The 23041-nt window shown below is 36.8% G+C and overlaps 1 protein-coding gene across 1 annotated transcript; it reads right to left on the reverse strand.

The window, feature by feature from the left end:
- Positions 1–600: 600 nt before the first annotated feature.
- Positions 601–23031, reverse strand: LOC311590908 (vomeronasal type-2 receptor 116-like; the record flags this gene model as incomplete). The annotated part of the gene is made up of 8 exons (XM_084770202.1): positions 601–1505; positions 4856–4979; positions 7605–7832; positions 9309–9616; positions 9950–10121; positions 10408–10699; positions 18619–18725; positions 22981–23031. The coding sequence occupies 8 exons, from the start codon at positions 23029–23031 to the stop codon at positions 601–603; spliced, it is 2187 nt and encodes a 728-aa protein (XP_084626328.1).
- Positions 23032–23041: the final 10 nt, after the last annotated feature.

Here is a 23041-nt window from a genome sequence, read left to right on the forward strand (position 1 = left end):
GTTGGGAGTATCAGTTTTAAAGACTACACTGGAAATTTAATTAGGTCCTCTCGAAGCACAAGGCATACTAATAAGGACAGTGTCATCAATACCTCTTTTTAAATATTCTATCTGTCTCTTTTCACAATATTTCTCTCACTTCTATGTTACATTTCTCTAATTCCTAGAATAACATTAAGGTGTCTTTCCTTCCCACAGCAAGGAAAACATTTTATTAACTTCATCTTCAAACTACAGTTCACTTTAGTAAAGTATGATGTATTTTATTCTGACCACTGAATTGTCACAAAAGTCATGATTATTCATCAAAATACTAAAGCTAGAACTTTTACTTAATGTTTAATTTTTTTGTATTTTAAAGCATTAAATTATAGTTCCACACTGAATTTTTTCCCAAAAATTGTGAAATAGGGGAAGGATCCAAGTTTATATGGAAAATATAAACAATAGCAGAAAGAGTAAACATCATGATACTGCTATCCAATATCTTTATGGGAAACAGTGAGAGTCATTCTAAAAGCAGGTAGATCTTGTATTTCATTCACCCCAGTATTTGGTGGTTATGCAGAAACATTACATTGAAACTCATGAACCATTTGTTTACGAATAAGATTTCTCCCTGATCTTTCGAACAGAATTTCTGTGTGGTCTTAACAAAATTATGTAGACCTTAGGAACAAAGATGCATCCAAGCATCCCTGCACTGGAAGCCAAGATGGAGAAGATCTCCATAGCAACCATGACCTTGCCCTTGGTGCTGTGATATACAGGGATGAAGGTGACCCAAACACTGCAGAACACCAGCATGCTGAATGTCAAGTACTTGGCTTCATTGAATGTGTCAGGTAGGTTTCTGGCCAAGAAAGCCACAGTGAAGCTTCCTAGAGCCAGGCAGGACAAGTATCCCAGGTCACAGTAGAATGCAGTCACTGAGCCCTTGTTGCACACAATGATGATATGGCCATGCTCAGAGTGTGCATCAATATCCACAAATGGAGGGGAATATCCTAGCCAAATTGCACACAGAATTACTTGGAATAGGGAGCAGATGGGAATGATGTAGTTAGGTACCCCTGATATTAGGACATACTTCATCCTTCTTCTGGGGACTGTGAGTTTAAAAGCCAGAACTACAGTGATTGTTTTAGCTAGAACTGTGGAAATGGCCACGGTGAATGCAATTCCAAATGTGATTTGCTGCAGGATGCAGGTGGCTGAGTTCAGATGGCCCAGGAAGAGCAAGGAACAGAGGAAACAGAACAGGAGTGACATAAGTAAGAGGTAGCTGAGGGTTCTGTTATTGGCCTTCACAACCGGAGTGCCATGGTGCTTCACAAAGACTCCAAAGACCACAGCAGTTAATGTAGAGAAGCACAAGGCTATTAAGGCAAGAGCCATACCTAATGGATCTTCATAGCTTAGAAAGACCACCACTTTGTGCCTACAGTGGTTTTGCTCTGGGTTGGCATACTGGTCCTCTGGGCACTTCACACACTTATCCACATCTGATTGAGAAAGGAATGTTTTGTTAGTGCTGTTGTCGATTTTTTGAGAGTTTATTAGAACAGCATTGCAATACCTATATTTATGCTGAGAATATAATGAAGAAAATTGCTACACTATTATGCTTCCATTTTATAATGCTCATTTTCTTTATGGGATACAAAGTCAGAGAATCATTTCTCTGTCCCTCATTTTCGGTGATATGATGAAACAACTTATGCTGTTGAATTCCAGAAGGAAAATTCATTAACCACACTGTAGCTGATTTTGTTTTAAAATCACTAATCTCATATATTTAGTGCCTCCTGAGGTGGTTTATTGTTTTAGGAATGCTGCCTCTATGACATAAGGAAACCTCTGGGCTTGGTGTTAGATATTCAGTTCACCAGCACCAACACAACACATAGAAGCAACATTAGATGGAAGTAGTAGGTTGTATGCATGGTTGTGTGTTTGTGTGTGTGTGTGTGTGTGTGTTTGTGTGTGTGCATGTGTGTGTAAGTACATATAACATTAACAAATGGAAACAACCTAAATGTTCCTCAGTTGAAGAATAGATGAGGAAACTGGTACATTTATACATTTACACTATGGAATACTTCTCAGCTATTACAAACAAGGAAACCATGAAATCTGTGGACAAATGGATGGCATACTGAGTGAGTTAACCAAGAAGCAGAAAGACTCACATGGTATATACTCACTTATAATTGGACACTAGCTCAAAAGGCATGTCCCGTGATAGTCTTCACTTACCAGGAGACTGAGATAGATGCGAGGACATTAGGACAGACAGATCTGGTCCCAGGGCTTCTGCTCAAACTATTGCAACAACCAAGGCAATAGATGAAATAAACATAGAAACTCTACTCAGATCTAGCTAATGAACAAGACATTCTCCACAGTTGAGTGGAACGATGGGACTGACGCTTCCATGAACTGTGGTGTCCCATATTGACCACTTCCCCGTGGTGGGGAGGCCTGGTGGCACTTAGAGAAAGGATGAGCAGACTACCAAGATGAGAATTCATAGCCTATGACCATATAGTGGGAGAGGAGGTCCCTCTCACTCACAGACATAGGGGAGGGGACTAGGATGAAAGCAGGAGGGAAGGAGGAACATAGGATACAAGGGGTGGGATGACAATTTAGATACAACCTGAATAAATTAATTAAAGAAATTAAAAAAATAAAAATTCACCAATCCCATACATTTAGTGCCTCCTGAGGTGGTCGACTGTTTTAGAAATGCTATCTCTGTGACAGAGGGAAAGTCTGTCTTCTACTGGGACCAGACCTATTATAGATGTAATAGTTTCAGCTCAACATCCCAAACAGATTGACATAAAAACAGTATTAGATCGAAGTAATAGGGTGTGTGTGTGGTTGTGGGAGTATGTGTTTTGTGTGTGTTTGTGTGTGTGTATGTGTGTGTGTGTGTGTGTGTGTGTGTGTGTGTGAGTACATCTAAAAGTAACCAAATAGTTTATGAGTTTGATATTAACTTGAGTTATATTGGGTAAATAGGAGGGCCAAAGTGAGTGGTAAAACATATATGAATATAACGTTAATGTGTGAAAATTGTAGACAAGTACATAAATATTCTCTCACATGTGTGCTCCTCTGTCACTAGGGACACAGAAATCATGATACTTGTTCATGAGAAGCACTAACATTAACACTGTAAGTAGAAACCTGATCACACTGAGCAATGAACAGCCCTTCTTCTTGATTCTGTTTTGTTTGGAATCATTCAGCCCCTTCCTCCTTCCCTAGTTTCAACTTCCATGAGACCCAGACTCTGAGTGAACTCAAGGGTTAAATAGATTTTTTTAAAGTATAAGCAGGATAACACAAGAATCCTCAAGTGTGGTAACAAAGATTGATGGTGTAAACTATAGTGCTGCACTCATAAGCTGTCGTTCCTACCATGGCAACTGTGGTAAATGTGATTGCAATTGCATGGAATCACTGGACAACTGCAGAGAGGATCATGTGCTTCTAGGGAGTTTATTCTATTCATGTACAGCAATTCATATATGAACAGTTGCAATTAGATAATTTGTATGAAATCCTAGGTGCTTTGCTCAGCTGTTAAGAGAATATACTGGTTTTCAGAGAACACGAGTGCACATCTCCACAGGGGTATTCGTTTCCTCCCACCTGAATTAACACTCGTGTACATGTATGCAGCCACCCAACATATATAACATAATTAAAATAAAAATAATATTTGTGTACCTTTTATGTTTTCATTTATGTAAATACCCTTTAATCTTATTTACGTTCACATAGATAACAATGTCATTACAATTAGTTTGATTATATTGGAGGATAATGTATGGAGCAATGCATGGATGTCAGAAGACATCTTCTAGGAGTTGTTAATCTATTTTTTTATACATGAGTCCTGGGGATGAAATCAGGTGATCAGTCTTAGTAGCAAGAGATTTAACTGCTAAATCATCTCAATGGCCATATATATCCTTAGAGAAATTGAAATTCATTACATAGGGGAAAATATCTATTGGTCATTTGCATTTTCCAACCCTAAATAAATAATCATTTGAATAATAGGAGCTGAGTAGGAGGAATGCCATTTTAATATCTTTTAGTACTTCATTTCAGTACAAAACCACTCTAACCTTTTAAATTATATGATTAGTAGATGAGTGATATATATATAATTAAAAGGTTTATCATATTTGCCTCATGATGAATGACCACTTAGCCCCATGTTCTTAGGTATGAGTTACATTGAACATATGAAAATAGACCCTTGGATATTACACAAAATCTTCTGTCTTATACTTAGCAGTTTCTTAAATTTTACAAATGAAAATTTCCCTCTATATTAATATTACAGAGTACTTGGATTTGGTTACCAACTCTAGAATGACATAGCTCATCGGGTCTGATGCCCTGTTTTGTTCTCCATGGCCTCCTGTACATAAATGATGTGCACAAAGTCACATAGGGATGCATACATACATACAAAGAGAACATAATATTTTCAATGATATGATTGGAATTTAATCTACATGACTTCTTAGATGAGATTAATTATTAAGAAAATAGTGTGTATAAAATTCACTCACACTGCAGTTTGATTATCAAAACTCTTTCTTAGAAAAAAATGTGATCCTCCATGAATTCATAAGATTCAGTGAGGATAAACTCAGAAGAGTTGGTTGTTGTTGAAGAAATATTAATAATTGTATTCCTGGAAAAACAAACTTAGAAAAATGACCCATTTTATTTGTGCAGTTGCTTTTTAGGCAGCTCTGTAATGTCAGTGAGCTTGGGAGAGGATAATGCACATAAAGAATTTAGCACAATAGCAAATGCTCACTTGTCTCATTAGAAATTTCATTCTCTGGGCATGGGGCGCATTCAAAACAGCAGGCTGCCATTCCTTCCCTTGAGAATTTTCTGAATCCAGGACCACAGTCATCACTGCACACAGAAGGAAGCATCTGAGAAAAGTAGACACAGACTGACATCAGAAGTTTTACTGATATCTTTCCTATACATTATGTTATTGTGATATGAATAAGCTTATTTCATATACAAGAACTGAGGGGCACATGTCCCTTAGTGCTTAGTATACTTAATGCAAAGTATATTAAAAGATGAAAACAAATTGATGAAGTAGTGAATTGATTCTTTTTAAAAACAATTTTATTCAATATTTTACATATACAGGTGGACATGAATTTCTGTAACTGTTTATTATTGAATTTTGGTCTGTTTCATTCTTTTATGGGGGATAAATATACTGGATAGAGTAACCGGGGTTGGCAGCTATGTCCCTAAGTTTTTCATATACACCACTGTTACTCTCCTCTAAGAATGGCCATAGTGGAATCGGCTGATATCCATAAGGGACCTTTATATTAATGCAGCTTTTCTCTTTAAGCTTGTATTTCTCTGTTCTGTTTCAAAACAAATATAAATAAAATATGCCAAGGGCTAGTTCGTTTTTTTGTTTTTTGTTTTTGTTTTTGTTTTTGTTTTTTGATGATCGGACTTTGGTATTTAAATGAATATTGTATCTAGATGACCACAAAAACTGTTGTACTTTGGGAATGCATAGCACATTTTACTGGATACAATGTAGATCCCTTTAGTGTTTCCTTTCTCTCCTTTTGTGCTCATGGTTTATTAATTTGAGCTTGTCATCATATCCCTTTGATCTCCTATCATTTTTATTCTCCTTGTTGGTTTATCTTCGTCATACTTTGAATTTTCTAAATTTTATGCTTGGTCTTCAAGAATTGACAAGCTATATTCATTATGAAGTATTCTCTTTGTGTGGCCTTATACTGTTGTTTTAATTTTATTTATTTTGATTTTATGTATCTATTTTAATATGATTTTATTTTTTATCTTTATTGAAGTCCTTTTTCCCATAGTCACTCAGTGGCTTATTGTAGGCAAGTTTTAATTTCTCATTGTATGTTCGCAGAGGTCATATCTGTCTTTCTTCATTTTTTCAGAATACTCTTATAATCATATTTTAGTTTGTTAACAATTTGTCATGGAACACACTCTCATTTACATGTATAACTCTTACATTTGGAGTCATGTTTATTCAATATCGTTATGATTATGTTTGTTTGTTTCTTCAATGGGATATGCAAAATTAAAAGCAGAACACTGCTTGTATTATTTCAATCCTGCGTACTCCTCCAGTGGATGTTCATGTAAGGTTGAACTGATGTGTAGTTAAGAAATATGAAACTTCACTTCTTCCACTGAATGGATATGTAGTTCAGTAGCTACACCTTCAGCTTACATGTTCTTTTCCATTAGAAAGCCTTTTATCATTACTCTTAGAAGAATTATTTACTATACATTTTATTTTATCTTATCAATCTGATATATAACTTCAGATAAAACTTGTAATTATCTTTCCTGTAATTATCTTTTTTAAAATGGAATGAAATTTGCAACTTAGATACCTTAAACCACCCATATAAGAGCCATAACAAAAATTTCTTTTATGAAAGCCAAATTTTTATTACTATCAATCCTTCCCCTGCATAGAAGAAAAGTAGACAGGCTTTTATTAGTTAAAAAGAACTATGCCATAGTTAAGTGTAACAAACAAGGTTCATCAATTGAGCAATTTCTTGTACATGGCATCATCGAAGGATGAAAACATGAACCATTTTCAATAATATTTATTGCTCACTAGCAATATCCAAATTTGATTTTTAGACCCCGAAGTCTGACTATCAACTGTTTTAAGCTTCTAAGGATCTGTGTCACTTTTTGGCATCCATCTGCACCACTTGTGCCAGTGTTTCACAAATATCTATGCAGGCAACAAACATATAATGACATAAAAGTACAAGAGAAAGAAAGGAAAAACAATGTTATAATTTATAGAATATCTACAGGGTTCCTGAAAATGTTAATTCATGATTAGGAGTTTTTAAATTTTAGGACTTTTGTAAAAAAAGTTAGACAGTATAACATAATGAAATTTAATGATTTGGCCTGGAAAAATGGCTCAGAGTTTAAGAGCATAGCCTGCTGTTCCAAAGGCCCTGAGTTCAATTCCTAGCAACCATATAGTGGTTCACAACCATCTGTAGAACAGCATCTGGTGCCTGCTTCTTGGGAGCAACTGTACATGTCACCAAAACACTGTATACCTAAATAACAAAGTATTTAAAAATTAATTATTTGCATATGTTTATTTTACTCCTTTTTTACAATTAGCCTCAGTCATTTCAACATTTGTGCCAGAGTTCAAATATCCAGGAATACATCGCTGTGTGGTAAGAAGATTGTTATCAAAACAATTTTGCTTACTTTATTGGAAATAATATCAAATAGAGGTGACGAACTGTTTCATATTAATTCTAAAATCAGAAACAGGCTCTGATGTGACTACAGTACATAGTGCACATGTCTATATTTGTCAGGGATTAATAAAACTGTCACCTTAATAACTGAGAAGAAGAAAAATAATATAGGTTCCCCCAATTGCTTTCTTGTTTCACAATTTATTTCATTTCACTGTTACAATGTGCACACTTAACAGTGTTTAGTGCTGTTTGAGCTAAATCAGCACAGTCAGTTCAACCCACCTTTTTATCTCCTGTGGCCCACTCCATCGCAGCTACTGATAAATGGAGCTGTTGACCACGTGGAAAGTATGGGCTAAAGCTTCCCATCTTCACCTTAAGTCGAAGACTATGTTGCAATTTTGAAATATGGAAAATGTCATATACCTCTCCCAGTTTTTCTCTCTGGTTCACATTCACTCTGTCACCAACAGGATTAGTGAAGTGGGTCTTCCTCACAAAAGAGTGCAGCTGAAAGACAGGCAGCACACTATAATGTGTATTTCCTTACTTGAAGTCGGAAAATATATTCTGATTTCTTCCAAAAGGGAATTTTAGTAAAAATGCCCAGGGGTGAAATATCAATGAAAGCAACTGGATAAATAAAATTATTGTATTATTCCCAGAATTTTATTTCTTTTAGAGTCTACCAAGTAATTAGACATGCTTGTAAAACAAAACATAGATATACAACACACACAAGCAAACATCTAAACCCAAAAATATTCACAAAGATTCAGGGATATACACATAATACAGTGGCACACTCTTTTGCACAAGCATACACACAAATACCCAGACACACAAATAAACATACAATGATACACAGATAGACACACATTAGCAATTGGGACTTCGCACTGACACACAGATGTAGAAACATGCAAAACACATACACAAGCATTCACATGCAATGCCTGACATGTACACAAGCAAGCTATACACAAATAAAGACAATTTCATTGAGTGACACTGAAATACTGATAAATTCGTATTTACATCCAAAGGCACATGGAAAGGCAGATAGAATAACAACACCAAACATACAGAGATACACATAGACTGGAACACAGATGAACATTCATGCAGGCAAATAAAAAGAAACACAACACATCCATGCACACACAAACACCCAAACACGCATGCACACACACACACACATACACACACACACATACAAACACTCATGCACACACACACACACACACACACACACACACACACACACACACACACCAGAGGCACCTGTAAACATATTAACTTGACAAATAAATACAGGATGATACATACAGACACAATCACCTATACAAAAAGACGTTGATAAACAGACAAACATATGCTCACTTGCACCAAGAAATGAAAAAATAGGAAGGTTGACATAAAAACATACATACACAGCCACACAATTATACAAATGCAAAGCAATGCAAACACATTCAGATAAGTGATAAATATACATTCGCACAACTGAACACAGATGTATGTATTAAACTGAATTCCAGATTTCATTCCTGTGTAATTAATCTCACAAACACAAGTAAGGACACGAGTGTCTATAGAGGGTGGCAAAATCAGTAGAGAAAATTTTTAATACTCTGCAATTATGGCAACATATTTGACAAGTAATGAACAAGGAATCATTTTCTCATAAAGGAGAGGATTGATTAAGGAAGCATTGATTATATTTCCAGTGTTAGAGCAAGTGTGATACTATTCAGGTTCTCTGTATCAAAATCCATGATCTTCACTGAAAAATGTGCCCTCATCTCAAGTGACTTCACAATCTGCATATACACTATCCTCTAGATTTCATTCCTTAGCTAGAAACTGTACATAAATCTTCCTAATTAAAAAGTTTTCCTATTCCACCCAGATTTGGCCTGTGAGAGACTCTAAAAGAGTATGATATTGATGAGACCAAATACATTCCAAGAGAAGTAACAGTACCTTAGTGCAATTAATGTTGAGTTGGTTGTGATAGATCATTGGCCGATCATCTGCCTGTAGAAAAGCTATCTCATGGAGCGCATGGGCCACAGCATATGCAGCGTTGTATATGTGATAACTGCCATCAATAAAAGCCATGTCAAAAGTCTGTTCCGTTAGCCAATCCAATGAGGTATTGGTTGAGCAGTTCCTCAGTGTTTTTAATTTAGATGAGAAGACATCACAGTTAAAGTACATCCACTCTAGGCTTGCCAGATATTTGTCTGAGTATTTGAATGGGTTCAATGATCGCAAAAAACTTTTTAAACCTAAAATATCAGCATGGTGGTGTGCAAAAACAAGAGTTAAATGCAATGAGTCAAGGGGAAAGTCCCTCTTATTTATACTGACATCCCACTGTGAGGTGGCAATCCATATTCTCTGCATACTTAGAGAGTCCCACATTCTTGAGCTCATAGCTAGAGTAGTATCTATGTCACCATAAAGGATAACAACATTTGTGGATGATGTCACCATTTGGTTGTAATACACATCAGCTCTTGACATGTATAATTGCATGTTGACTGGGATCATGTTCACAAAGGCAAGGCAGACTGTATTTTTTTCCATCTCTCGTCTCAAATACCAGAGAAATTCGATACCACCATCATTGTCTGAGATGACTAGACCAATCCAGTTCCAGCTGAAGTAAAGTATAAAGGAGACCATGGCCAAAGCAAGTGATATGTCCTTGGGGGCCATCTGAATCAGATATGGAAATTGTTCATGATCATCCAGGACTGTCTGGAAAGGTCCATAGGTGAGGTGAAGCCTCTAGGACATGGGAAGCAGCATGAGTCAGCATATATTTCTAAGAACTTTTATACACATTTTTTTCTGCAAAATGCTCTAGAGATACCCATGAGTTGTTACTTATTCACTCCTCTCTATTTGACATGAGGAACTGACAAAGCCCTATCATATCTCTGTAGAAGAAGTACCCTTAAACAAGTAGATTGACATAATCATGAGGCCAGGATCCTCCTTAAACTCTTTTAACATCTCTGAATTGATCCAAAGGAGACATGATTTCAAAATTTCCCACCTAACAAAATCTCACCTCCTGAGGTTGTAACATGTATGTCTGATATGCTGCTGATGTTTCCCAGTTTGGACCAGTAAGCAACACACTACACGAAGGTTCCATGCCACAGAGGTAATTAGGTAAAAGTTCAACAAACTCATTTTCTATATAGGCTCTCAACCATTCATATAATTCTGATAGAGTCATACATCCGTCTGCTAGTTCTCTAAATTGTAGAGAAATATTTGGCAAAAGATGAGAGTTCCTGTTAACTTCATCCAAGGAAAAGGCCAATGCCAAATCAAATGGGTACTTTTTAGTTGTTTTGCTATAAAAGGACAGAGTGTTTATTATGAACATAGATCTACAGATAATCATTTGTAGTCAATACAAGGCATATCCTGTACTAGACAGTATTGCATTTTACCCCCAAGTATTGAAACAAATGTCTTGTGTTGTGAGATTGTGATGACATCTGAAGCTGGAGACTTGTGAAAGATTTAAACAGTCATAAGAGTGCATCTTCCATATATAACGTGTGTTATTGACATCTACCACAGAAAATGCTTCCATCTCTGTTTTCTTGTGCTCTGTTAGTAAGTAAAGCAGGACCAATTGCTGGATAAAGGAATATTTCTGATCAAGTGTGCAACGTGGAATTATTGAGCAATATAAACAATACATGTGTTGTGCAAGTCATTGGGTGGACAGTGTATTCTCTTAAAATTAACAACATTGGATAAGATGGTAAGGAAATTATTTATAGGGGTACAGTGGACTTTGGCGAGGGTGCCATTTGACTCCTATACTTACAATACATTTTTATTATTGGTCAATGTAGTTAACATATTCCTTTCTAGCAATCATAATCTTCTTTGTCTTTTCTTTGAGTTCATCTATTGCAGGAGGACAATCTTTTCTTAAAGATTTATATTTAAATAATTTCATATAAGAGAAACACATTTGGTAAAAGATGTATGTACTCATGTGTAGGAATGGCCATGAGCAATGATTATTTGGGCCACAAAGGGACAATAGAATCCTCGGTTTCAAATCTGTAATCTAGTCTGACCTTACATGTACAGGTATATACTTGCTTCCAGTTTGTCTTCAAGAGATTTACAGACCGGAGTGCAGAGATAAAGATCAGACATCACAATCCCAGTATCGTTCATCAGCTTTCTGCTTACACACATATGTGATTTAGTCACACAGCTTATACCTAATAACAACATTTTCTTCTAGAAAATGTCTTTTGACTACCCTTATGTTAACACTAACAACACTGGAATCCTACTGAGAGGTAGAACATTCACAAATTGCAGTGAAATTTCAACATGCCAATATTAAATGTTGAAACAGCAGTATACAGAATAAAATATCTGGACAAAGTTTGTGCTTTTTCTCATTTATGAATTGGTCATACATATAAACCATTGTTTTAAAAAGGTATACAAATGAATTAGGGAGCCTACAGAACCTACAGAAAGTTTCTTGTGGACAGATCTGCTCTTTTCATTCTCAACACAGCTTCAGAAGGCATAGAGTGACCACATGCAAGGATTTGGATAGAGTAACTATGTGTCTAGATAAATGGTCTCAGCTGCTTTGTGTGTCACAAACACCACTGGTCCCAGACTATGCACCAGGAACCACACACTGATGAATGGTCTATCAGCATAGTCTATGGCCATTACTTCACATATATATGCTATAACTAATTGAACTAGCATGGGACTTCTTTTAGAAATAAATCACTGGCTATTGTGTAGCTGGAAACTATGAATAAGAGGGATATATTTGGGGGATCAAGGTTCAGTCCTTTTTTGTTCAGCATCCACTCTTTAAGTGGGAGACTAAGTGGAAACAAACTGATCACTCTCTGATTGAAGGACAAGTGGAAATATCACAATAGGTCTTTCAAAGATTTAAAGTTCTTTCTTGGTTTGCATGCTGTGAGAACATGACTAAAAACTCAGAGCACTGTGTTGATCTAAATCCTGAGATACTTCCTGAAATATTTATTATGATATTTTCCTGGAAAAATATGAACACACTTACTACGTATTCAGAAGTTTGTTCCAATCCTCTAGGTGCATGGGCCTCTGTACTGGTTCCAAAGTAAAAGGACAACTTAACAAAAAATTCCTTTCTTTATCTTCATTCTGCCTCAGTCTCCAAAAGCATCCGGAATGAATGAAACTGACCATGAGAATTGGAATGTTCAGGAGCAAGAAGAGGAAAGTCAAAGTGAACATATTTCTTCTGCCTCAACCCTTGACGATGTAGAATGTGAAGTGCCATGCAAATCAGCATATCAGATGGGCACTTATGTATTTTCATCTTTCTCCTCTAATCAAAGGATGAGCTGCTTGAGTATTCATGATCCCTCCTCCTGACCCCTACAGGAATTTTGGAAACTCTATATCCTGGGTCTTGATATCTGATGTCCCCAGCCACCAGTTTAGGGGATAAACATGGTACATAAATACATATGAAGATAATTCAGTCTTAGTTTCCATGACATCACTCATATTTGTGAACTTTAAAGTCCCTAGGAGGAAGCCATTTAGTTTAAATTTAGTTTCTGAAATGTCTTATCAAGGTGATTACTTGAACACAAATAGCAATGATGTCAGTGGATTGAGTCCAAAGATCCACAGTGAATCTTGCAGTAATGGTTTAGGTAGGACTCACAATGCTCCAGGTCATGGGGACACAGTGGGATTTGTATTGCCAAGTCTAAGTCAGAGGGAGGCCATTCAGGTTTAGAACAAAGGAAGCCCACAGACCATGCACCGTGGGGACTATGCTACACCTGTGACATGTATATGATGTCCTAACAAAACCTTTCCACCTATTGTCTTGAAAATCCATAAGCAGGCCCAATCCAGAAATATACTGAATCTTGTTGTATCCAAAATCATCGACTTAGTCACAGACCCACATTTTATTTACACATTTGAGTTTGAAATTTAAATGTTCAACAGGATCTAGAGAGCAACATCAGACCTGTGTTCCTAATTTCAAATAAAGAGAAAGACATATCAGCCTTACAAGCAACCAATAATTTTTGAGTTCTAAATAATGATTTCCCTGGCAGATACTCAGTTTTCAAAGATCAGTAACTACTTCTGTTCAATTTTTCATCATTATCTTTGGTTTTCTAAATGGATATTTATCATTTTACTTTCCAGTAGTTTCAATAAAAAAGTCTTGTGTCAAGTATCTCAGAATAAGTGTTTAATATGTAAACGTACATAACAATTCCCAGTCACATACTGGTGATTGTGTGCTTATGGTCTTCTTGCAATGAAAGAGACCACTGGAACAGCATCCTAAATGAGACAAGTCTTTGGTGTGAGTGGTGACATGCCTTATTTAGCATTTGAGATGAGGCAATTAAGAATTATATTCTCCTCTGTAATTGTTGTAAATTCCAAAACCATCATTTAATCTGTGGTTCTGTGATGAACTGTCCTGGAGGGGTAAGATGTGAATCTACAATAATGTGATTGGAGTAGTCCTTCAAGAAGACAGAAAAAATTCCTCTTTCAAAATGACTAACGATATTTCCAGTATATGAGATTGAACATGATATCCAGTTTAATCTTGTGTAATAATAATTATTTGTTTTTAAATTAATTTACAATTTAATAGATTTCATTATGGTACAGTCACATATGTGTAGTATATATTTAGGTGGCATTTCAAACTCTGCCAACCATATCTCTTATGAATCTTACTATTGAATAGATTCACAGAACAATAACATATTTTTAACTTCATGACTTTTGTGTGGCTATATCCAAGTCACGAAGAACTATGATAGTAACCTAGTAAAAATGGGCATTACACTTGATCTTACCAAGTTTGAGTGAAACGTCAGGTAGGATAGTTAGATAATGTCTTCAAAAACCTCAGAGATAAACAAAGTCAGGCATTTGAAAATGTTTTTATTATTTTAAAGATTCATTGACAATGAGACAAGTTAACTCCTGTAAACATCCAGCCTACATAAAAGAGAATGATGAGCATCAAAGAACTTCTTTATGGAGATGGCTTAAAATATGGCAAAGAAGCCACTGGGCAAATTTTATAATTTCTACCACAGACAGAATTCTGCCTAAAAAGTTGCAAGCTTGGATGCAGGCAGAGTCAATGGCCAAACTCTGCCCAGACAGAGTAAGCAAGTCCTCAGTAGCCCTTGCCTCACAAATATGTCTGTCATATATACTGGGCCAGAAGGCTGAAGAAGATGCTCCAACATAATAAAGAGTTTTAGGTGACTTCTCAGGTAACAAACTGTCTTTGTCATCTTCTCATTAGGAAAGCTACTAATTTGCACTCCTGGCATACTCAGGTAATCAAGTTTATTCCTTCTCAAGTCTCAGATAGCGTTGAGGACTAGGTAGCTTAGTTTTACAGGGAAGCTTAGTTGTTTAGAGGGTAAGATATTTTTTATTAATGTATTCATATTACATTTCAATGTTTATCCCATCCCTTGTATCCCCACATTCCTCTCTCCCTCCCATTTTTCCCTTACTCCCTTCCCCTCTGACTGTGACTGAGGGGGACTTCCTCCCCCTGTATATGCTTATAGGGTATCATGTCTCTTCTTGATAGCCTGCTATCCTTTCTCTGAGTGCCACCAGGTCTCCTATTCCAAAGGATGTGGTCAAATATGGGGAACCAGAGTTCCTGTGAAAGTCAGACCCCACTTTCCACTCAAATTTGGAGCATCCTGTCCATTGGCTAGATCTGGGTAGGGGTTTGAAGTTTTCTGCACGTCTTGTCTTTGGCTGGTGCCATAGTTTGAGCAGGACCACTGGGCCCAGATCCTCCCATCATAATGTTCTTCTTGTAGGTTTCTAGGATCCTCTGGATCCTCCTATTTCCCCATTCTCCCTTGATTCTCTCACCTAAAGTCCCAATAAAATGTCCTCCCTTCTGTCCCACTTTCCTGACAAACACAAATAGTCAAAACACTAAGAATGTAACTTTTGTGTAATTCCTGATTGTGTCATGGTTCTCACTGCTTTATGTAGTTTATTGTATATACATGTATTAATTTAAATGTATATGTAAAAAGTAAAAATATTTAATTAAAGAAAAGAAAACTATAATATATTCTCCTGTATTTTTCTACATACTGCCTTCACATAACACCTGTATCTTTAATTCCTACAGTTATTTTTAGTTCTCATAGGTCTCCTAATGTTTTATACAAAAATTAATGCACATATGCACACACACATCACAGATCACATTGTTATTACAAGACTCTTTGAAAAGTCTGAAAATTTCACGATATTCTGGTCATTATTATTTGATCCCCTGCTCTCCCCTCAATTCCCGCTAATTACACCATAACCTTTGAAACTGAAGTCTATATAAACCTGGTGTGTCCTTCAATGGATTTCCAATATATTTAAGACAACATTAGATCCAGTAATTATATAGAGAATGGTTATTAATATTTAATATTAATATATCACTTTAGTAAAATCAGTGGTTACTCTTTAACCAGCTATATACCCTAATACCCGCACAGAGGGACTAGCATATATTTAGTTAGTCTTGAGCCCAAAACTGAGCAATAATTACTCCATCTTAAATCTCCAAGCTAATATAGCTTCCTCCCATTCAAATTTCCCACGTTGTGCTTGCTTTTTCCTCATCACCTAGGTCAAGGTCATTCTTCCACATGCTTCCTGGTCCTCTCCCCTTGCATCCCTTTTGTTCTTCCTCTTCTTTCTTCTTCCTCCACTGCACCAGAATGGCCCACTCTATTCTATGCCATTCCTCAGCATTGGCTAGTTGGGTTCTATTGACCATGCAGAAAACAAATGGTGACATGCTTACACAAAATTAAGAAAGGAGATACTTAGTTTAAACAACACAAAGCAATGTCTGGTTTGAAATTAGGAAGTGGGGTAGGATATCAGTATTTGAATAAACATTGGTCAACTGTACAATCTACCCAAAGACATAATTACAACATTTCCCCCTAAAGTCCAATAAAAGGCTCATTTTGTTTATATAACAAATTAGTATACAATAATAATCATGAAACACTTATGAAAGTATTAGGTAAGATTTACATTTTCAATGTCCAGTTCATATGTATTTGGCAATTGAAGGAGAAAATATTTTCTATCCTATCTATGAGAGTGTAAAACTTTGTATCTAAGTAATTTTCAATCAACTTTTAATCTAAAATATATATCTCAATTTTAAAAGATATTTTTAATTCCTAAACAACAAGGTTTAATTGTAAATCTAAAATAATCTAGCCATTAACCCAACCAGAGACTTGAGAAGGAATAAAGGTAATTATTTGAGTAAATAAGGAGTGCAGGTTATCAGCTTCCAAAATGAAAACAAAGACAGAGACAATTTGTTTCCTGGACAACCATGCCAAACCTACTGTATTGTTGGAGCATCATCTTGAACATTCTGGTCCATTATATTTGTGAAGCAGGAACAATTAAGGCCTTGCTTACCCTGTCATGGCAGAGTTTGTCAGTCAACTCAACCTCATCCCAATGTTTTCCGTTACATACAAAATCTGTCTGTAGCAGAATTAAGGTCAGTTTTGCTCACTGGCTGCTTTGTCATATTTGCAGCCATCCCTATATGAAGGTTGTTTGATGCTGATCTTCTTTGAGGTACACACGGTGCTGCCTAGAACTGACCTGTCTTGTTGTCAAAGAATCCTTAAAATACTGAAAACATTTTAAAATGTCATATTCTGTAAGTCTCTGAAATTTCTGAGGACCTTATCTATTTATTTTAATATAATATGTCTATCAGTGGAATCATATCTACTTCTTAAGCCTAGGATGTATATACCTGTGCTAAATTGCACTAGTATTTGACATGACCATGAATCTGATTGACTACTCTGTATATAAGGCCTTTTGTTCAGGAAGGATGTGAAGGTCAGCCAGGGCTCAGCTGGGGTTGAGACAAAGAAAATCCACATCCCTCCGAGAAGGGCAAGGGTGCCTCTGGTTTGTGAAAGGCCAGATAAGCAACTGTACCTGAATAAAATAAAGGCAGTCAAGAGTCAAAGAACTATAATTTAATTCACTAAGCCTAATGATAAAAGAAACACAAGGGCCTATGAAGGGAGAAGTGGGGACTGTAATCCCCCAACCTTCCAACCCCTGGGTTTTTAAACTGAGGGCAACTGAAAGCAGGGGACACTCCAAGGACACTTCCCAGGGCTTGTCTCCAGTACACCTTTGACATGTTTTTCTTCAAAGATCCAGCTTTTGACACCTTTGTGTGTGTTTTAAGGTCTGCAAGGAACCAGCCTTTTAACACAATTGGGTGTGGTGGGTTGTTATCAGATAGGGGTCTGCTTACCTATGTCCAAGTATGGAGCTTACCAGGAGGGAGTGTCTCCTCTGCCTGCATACAAGGACCCACACCTGCTGTGCTGTGGAGGCTGGCTAAGCTGGGTTAAATCTGCCCATCCACTGTAGCCAGTAGGTAGGTTCCTGCCCAGATCCATTCAGATCATGCAACTGTGGCAGTTCAGTACTGCTACTTTGGAGCTGCTGGTTAGGTTTCTATCCTGACACCTCAGGGTTGCCCAGTCTCTCCCAAGAACATGGGACACCCTACAGGGCCGTGGAACCTGGCTAGGCTGGGTTCTATATGTCCAATTGTGCAGACATGGACGATTGTGGCCTGTACCTGGGTTTTTGCCTGGATCCATTTAGATCATTCAACTGTTGTGGTTCAGTCCAACTGTGTTGGCGTCACTGGTTAGTTCTCTGTCCTGACCCTTCAGGGCTGCCCAGCCTCTCACAGGAGCATAGAAGACCCTGATGGGCTGTGCAGCCTGGCTAGGCCTGGTTAGATATGGCCAATTTTCAGGCAGGGTCCACTGTGTCTGGTAGCTAGGTTCCTGTCCAGTCATGTTCAGACTGGGCTGCTGTGGCTGGGTAATGTGTTCACAGCTGCCTGGGCTTCCCTGGCACCTGGGGCTTTCTGTGAACTGGCACATGGCAGGTGGAGAGTGTCTGAGGACCGATCGACACCAGGCCAGGAGCTCTGGTGCTTTTCTTCCCAGAGTTGAGTCCCATATACCGAGCTTGGGTTATAGAGCCTCACTGCAGTTTGCAGATGAGTTCCTGTCCAGAGTCTGTGGACTGGGCTCCTGTCCTCCGTGGGTCTTTGGTTGACCCAGGGTCAGGCTTAACTGCGGTATGCACTGTGCAGGACCAGACTCACCTAGTGTTCTCCAGTTCTTGTGGTCTATGGATCCCAGTCAGGTCACTGGGCTTCATGTAGTAGACCATATACAGTGCGTGATAGGCGCTTCCATACTGAAATCTCCACTGTTAATATTTTTAAAGACTTTATTTATTTTATAGCTCATACTGGTTCTTTAACTTTGTTTGTTTTACAATTCAAAGTATAATTACATGACTTTCCCTTCCCTTTAATCCCTGTCATATCTCCCATAGGACCCTCTGCCGCCTTTACTCTATATCAATCTCTCTCTCTCTCTCTCTCTCTCTCTCTCTCTCTCTCTCTCTCTCTTTCTTTCTCTCTTGCTCTCACTCTGTTTTCTTTCTCTTCATTTCATTATTAATAAACTGTTTCACTGTTAGTTTTTGAAACACACATACCGTGAGAAAAACAGATTCAATTAAAAGAGAATATTGAAAGAAGGAAAATACAACTAAGTCTTACGGTACTGTACACACGAGAGATTTGTAAGTAATTATTAAGCATTACAACGACTTTTATATTGATAAAAATGTCCTGCCTAAATATTCATTTCAAATTGCATAAATTTTTTGTCTATATTTATATGTGTGTGGCACATGGAGTCATTGTGCTGATGTAGAACAAATGTTTTAGAACTGCTGATAAAATCCGTTGAGACATGATCTGATTACTGCACATCAAACCTAGACCCCCGAGAAAAGCAGTCTTTGCTCTTAAATATTAAGCCAACACTCTATCTCCAAGTTAACAGTTTGAAATATTGAGATTCCGGATAAAATTTGACAATACTTGAATGCCTACATGTGGGAAGAGAAAATTAGTGCAAGGGACTCAGCATGACCCCAGTAGACAAATGTTTAAGGGCAATTGGTATATAATCAAGGAAACCCATGAGCACTGCTAATTTATTGAGAAACCTGCCTTTACTTCCCAACAACAAAATGGCAGCTATCAATCCTCTTGAAGATAGTTCTTGATATTCAAAACTGTATTCTTTTCTCTCTGCTTATTAAACACTCTTATACAGAAAATTAAAAGAGAAATAAAATATTTTAGAAAATAAATATAACCCATGGGACAATGAATATTCATATAAACAAACAAAGAAAGAAACAAAACAAGCTTGTCTTGTAGGTTCTACTGTAATACAGATATATTAAGATCCACATTTTATTTCAATAGCAATGTGACAAATGTAGAGAATTTGATGGTCAGAGTCATAAAATCTTCACAGATGCTACAGGACATCATTTATACATGCTGATTTTCTGCGTCAATTTTTGACTATGTCTCTTGTGTTACACTTAAATCTGATGTTTCTAATGTGACACACATGAACAGAGATCCAGTCATTTATTCACTAAACCACATCCTTCCCCTGAAGGTTCTCATAACTATGACATCTAAAGCATTCATTGAAAAACAAACCCTAGTGCAGACTCTTAGTCTTCTTTTTCTATCTTTAAAAATGATATAATTTGATTGTGTGTTTGTTTGTTTGTCTTAGGATATATTATTGTGCATACATGAGTTCAGGGAAACTAGGAGGCCAGAAAAGGGCATCATTTATCTCTTGTTTTGTTTTCTTGTAGCGATTTTTGTTATTGTTTTGTGTGTGTTTTTTTTTTTTTTGCTTTTCTTACAGGTGTTTGGGAAAATCATTTTGTGAAGATTGGACTGGATATTGAATCCTGTCCACTACAACAGCATGATATACCATTAACTACTGAGTCATCAATCTATACCAATATTATATCTAACAAAGGGCAAATATACAAAATACACAAAGCACTGAAGAAATTAAACACCACCAGGCCAAATATCCCTATTAAAAATGGGGTACAGAGTTAAACAGAGAATCCTCCATAAAGGAATATCAAATGCTTGAGAAAAACACAAAGAAATGATCAACACCCCTAGTCATCAGGGATATGAAAAATCAAAATAACTCTGAGATTCTGTCTTAATCCTATCCTAATGCCTAAAATGAAAAATTCAAGTGACAGCACATACTGGTGAGGATGTGGGGAAAGGGGAACACTCCTCTATTTCTGCTGAGAGTGCATAATTATACAACCCCTTTGGAAATCAATCTGGTGTTATCTCAGGAAATTAGGAATAATGCTACCTCAGGACCCAGCCATACACCTCCTGGGAATATACCAGAACAATGCTCCACCATACCACAAGCACAGTGGTTGAGCTATGTTCATAGCAACCTAATTCGTAATAGTCAGAATGGGAAAAGAACATAGATGTTTCTCAACTGAAGAATTAATAAAGAAACATAATTGTTAATAAAATTAAGGTTATTTTTAATTAATTGGTATAGAATTTTGTATATAGATGCCAATAAGTTTAAGTTTGCTACATTGGCATAGACCTCAAATTTAGGATTATTCTTCAAAGATTATATATATACAATTTCTATTTTAATATGAGGTATTGGACCCAGTCAACTTAAGTAGAATACAAGGTTTGTTTCCAATACCTTGTAAGTGCTCTTGCAGGTTGTTTAGGATAATTGAACATGATAATTGTTAGTTGATCAAATCATGGTCATGTCAATTATGTCTATTTTTATCACAAATATATACATCCTAGGTTAACCAGATAGATATGATTCTATAGATATATAAGGTAATATCATTAGATAAGGTCTTCAGTAGCCTCAGAGATCAACAAAATATGACATTTAAAGATATTTTCATTATTTTAAAGATTATTTGACAACAAGACAGATTCACCACTTGCAATACCCAGCCTACCTCAAAGAAGATGATTAACACCAAAGAACTCCCTTATGGAGATGGTTTCACATGCGGCAAACCGGCCACTGTGCAAAATGTCCTCATTTCTGCCACAGACAAAATTCTGTCTGAAAATTGGTAAGGCTGTATAGAGGCAGAGTTGATGGCTTACTTTGCCAAGACAGGGTAAGCAAGTCCTCAGCAGTTCCTGACCCACAAATATATCTGACACATATATTGGGGCAGAAGGATGAAGATGATAATCCAATGGTATAGAGAGTTTTGGATGACTGTCCAAGAAGCAGACTGTCTCAATCACTTTTTCATTTTGGAGGCTGATAACTTACACTTCTGGTTTATGGAGGTAATTAAGTTTTATTCCTCCTCAATTCTCTGATGGGGTTGAGACCAGATAGTTTAGTCTTCCATTTAATCTTACCTGTTTAAGGGTTAAGATGTTTTTCAGTCTATATAGGTGCTTTAAGTTGGTAGAAAGGAGAAATGAAAGATATTAATTTGCATAGAGAATTTTATATGTATCAAAATAGGAAAGATGATTTCGTCAAGATTTCCAAATACAAGTAGCCAAAAACCATCAATGTAACACTTATATAGTCCTTATTGTTCTGTGTTTCTTCTTGATGAATGTACTTTATTTTACCTATGTGTAATAATATAAATGTTTATGCAAAAGGAGAAATATAATTAAAAAGCAAAAAACTAATCTTAGTAAAGAATTTTTGTAATGTATTATTAATTTAAAAAATGATGTAATTTGAATAGTGCGTATGTGTGTACATGTGTGTGTTTTAGTGTGCCTTAGTATATTGTTGTGTACACCTATGAATTGATATAACCATGGTGTCCAAAAAGGACATCAGTTTGATTTTTTTCCTTTATTAATTTATTCTTGTTACATCTCAATGATTATCCCATCCCTTGTATCCTCCCATTCGTCCCTCCCTCCCATTTTCCTCTTATTCCCCTCCCCTATGACTTTTCCTGAGGGGTATTACCTCCCCCTGTATATGTTCATAGGGTATCAAGACTCTTCTTGGTAACATGCTGCCCTTCCTCTGAGTGCCACCAGGTCTCCCCCTCCAGGGGACATGGTCAAAGGTGAGGCACCAGAGTATGTGAGAAAGTAATATCCCACTCTCCACTCTACTGTGGAGAGTGTTCTGTCCATTGGCTAGATCTGGATAGGGGTTTAAGGTTACTGCCTGTATTTTCCTTGGCTGGTGCCATAGTTTGTGTGGGACCCCTGTGCCCAAATCTGCCTATCATAATGTTCTACTTGCAGGCTTCTAGGACCCTCTGGATCCTTCTACTTTGCCATTCTCCCATGCTTCTCTCATCTAGAGTCCCACTAGAATATCCTCCCCTCTGTCTTAGAAGAATGGATAAAGAAACTGTGGTACATATACACTATGGAATACTACTCAGCTACTAAAAACAAGGAATTCCCGAAATTTGTGGATAAATGGATTGAGGTAGAAATGATCATAATGAGTGAGTTAACCCAGAAGCAGAAAGACTCAAATGGTATATACTCACTTATATCTGCATATTAGCCCAAGGGGCATGTCCCATGAAAGCCTTCACTTACCAGTTTGATTATCTTTTTGAGGCTATTGTTACAACTGGTTGGAATAATCATTTTCTCAAGA

The sequence above is a fragment of the Acomys minous genome, assembly GCF_964271855.1.
Source record: "Acomys minous genome assembly, chromosome: 20".
Taxonomy (NCBI): Eukaryota; Metazoa; Chordata; class Mammalia; order Rodentia; family Muridae; genus Acomys; species Acomys minous.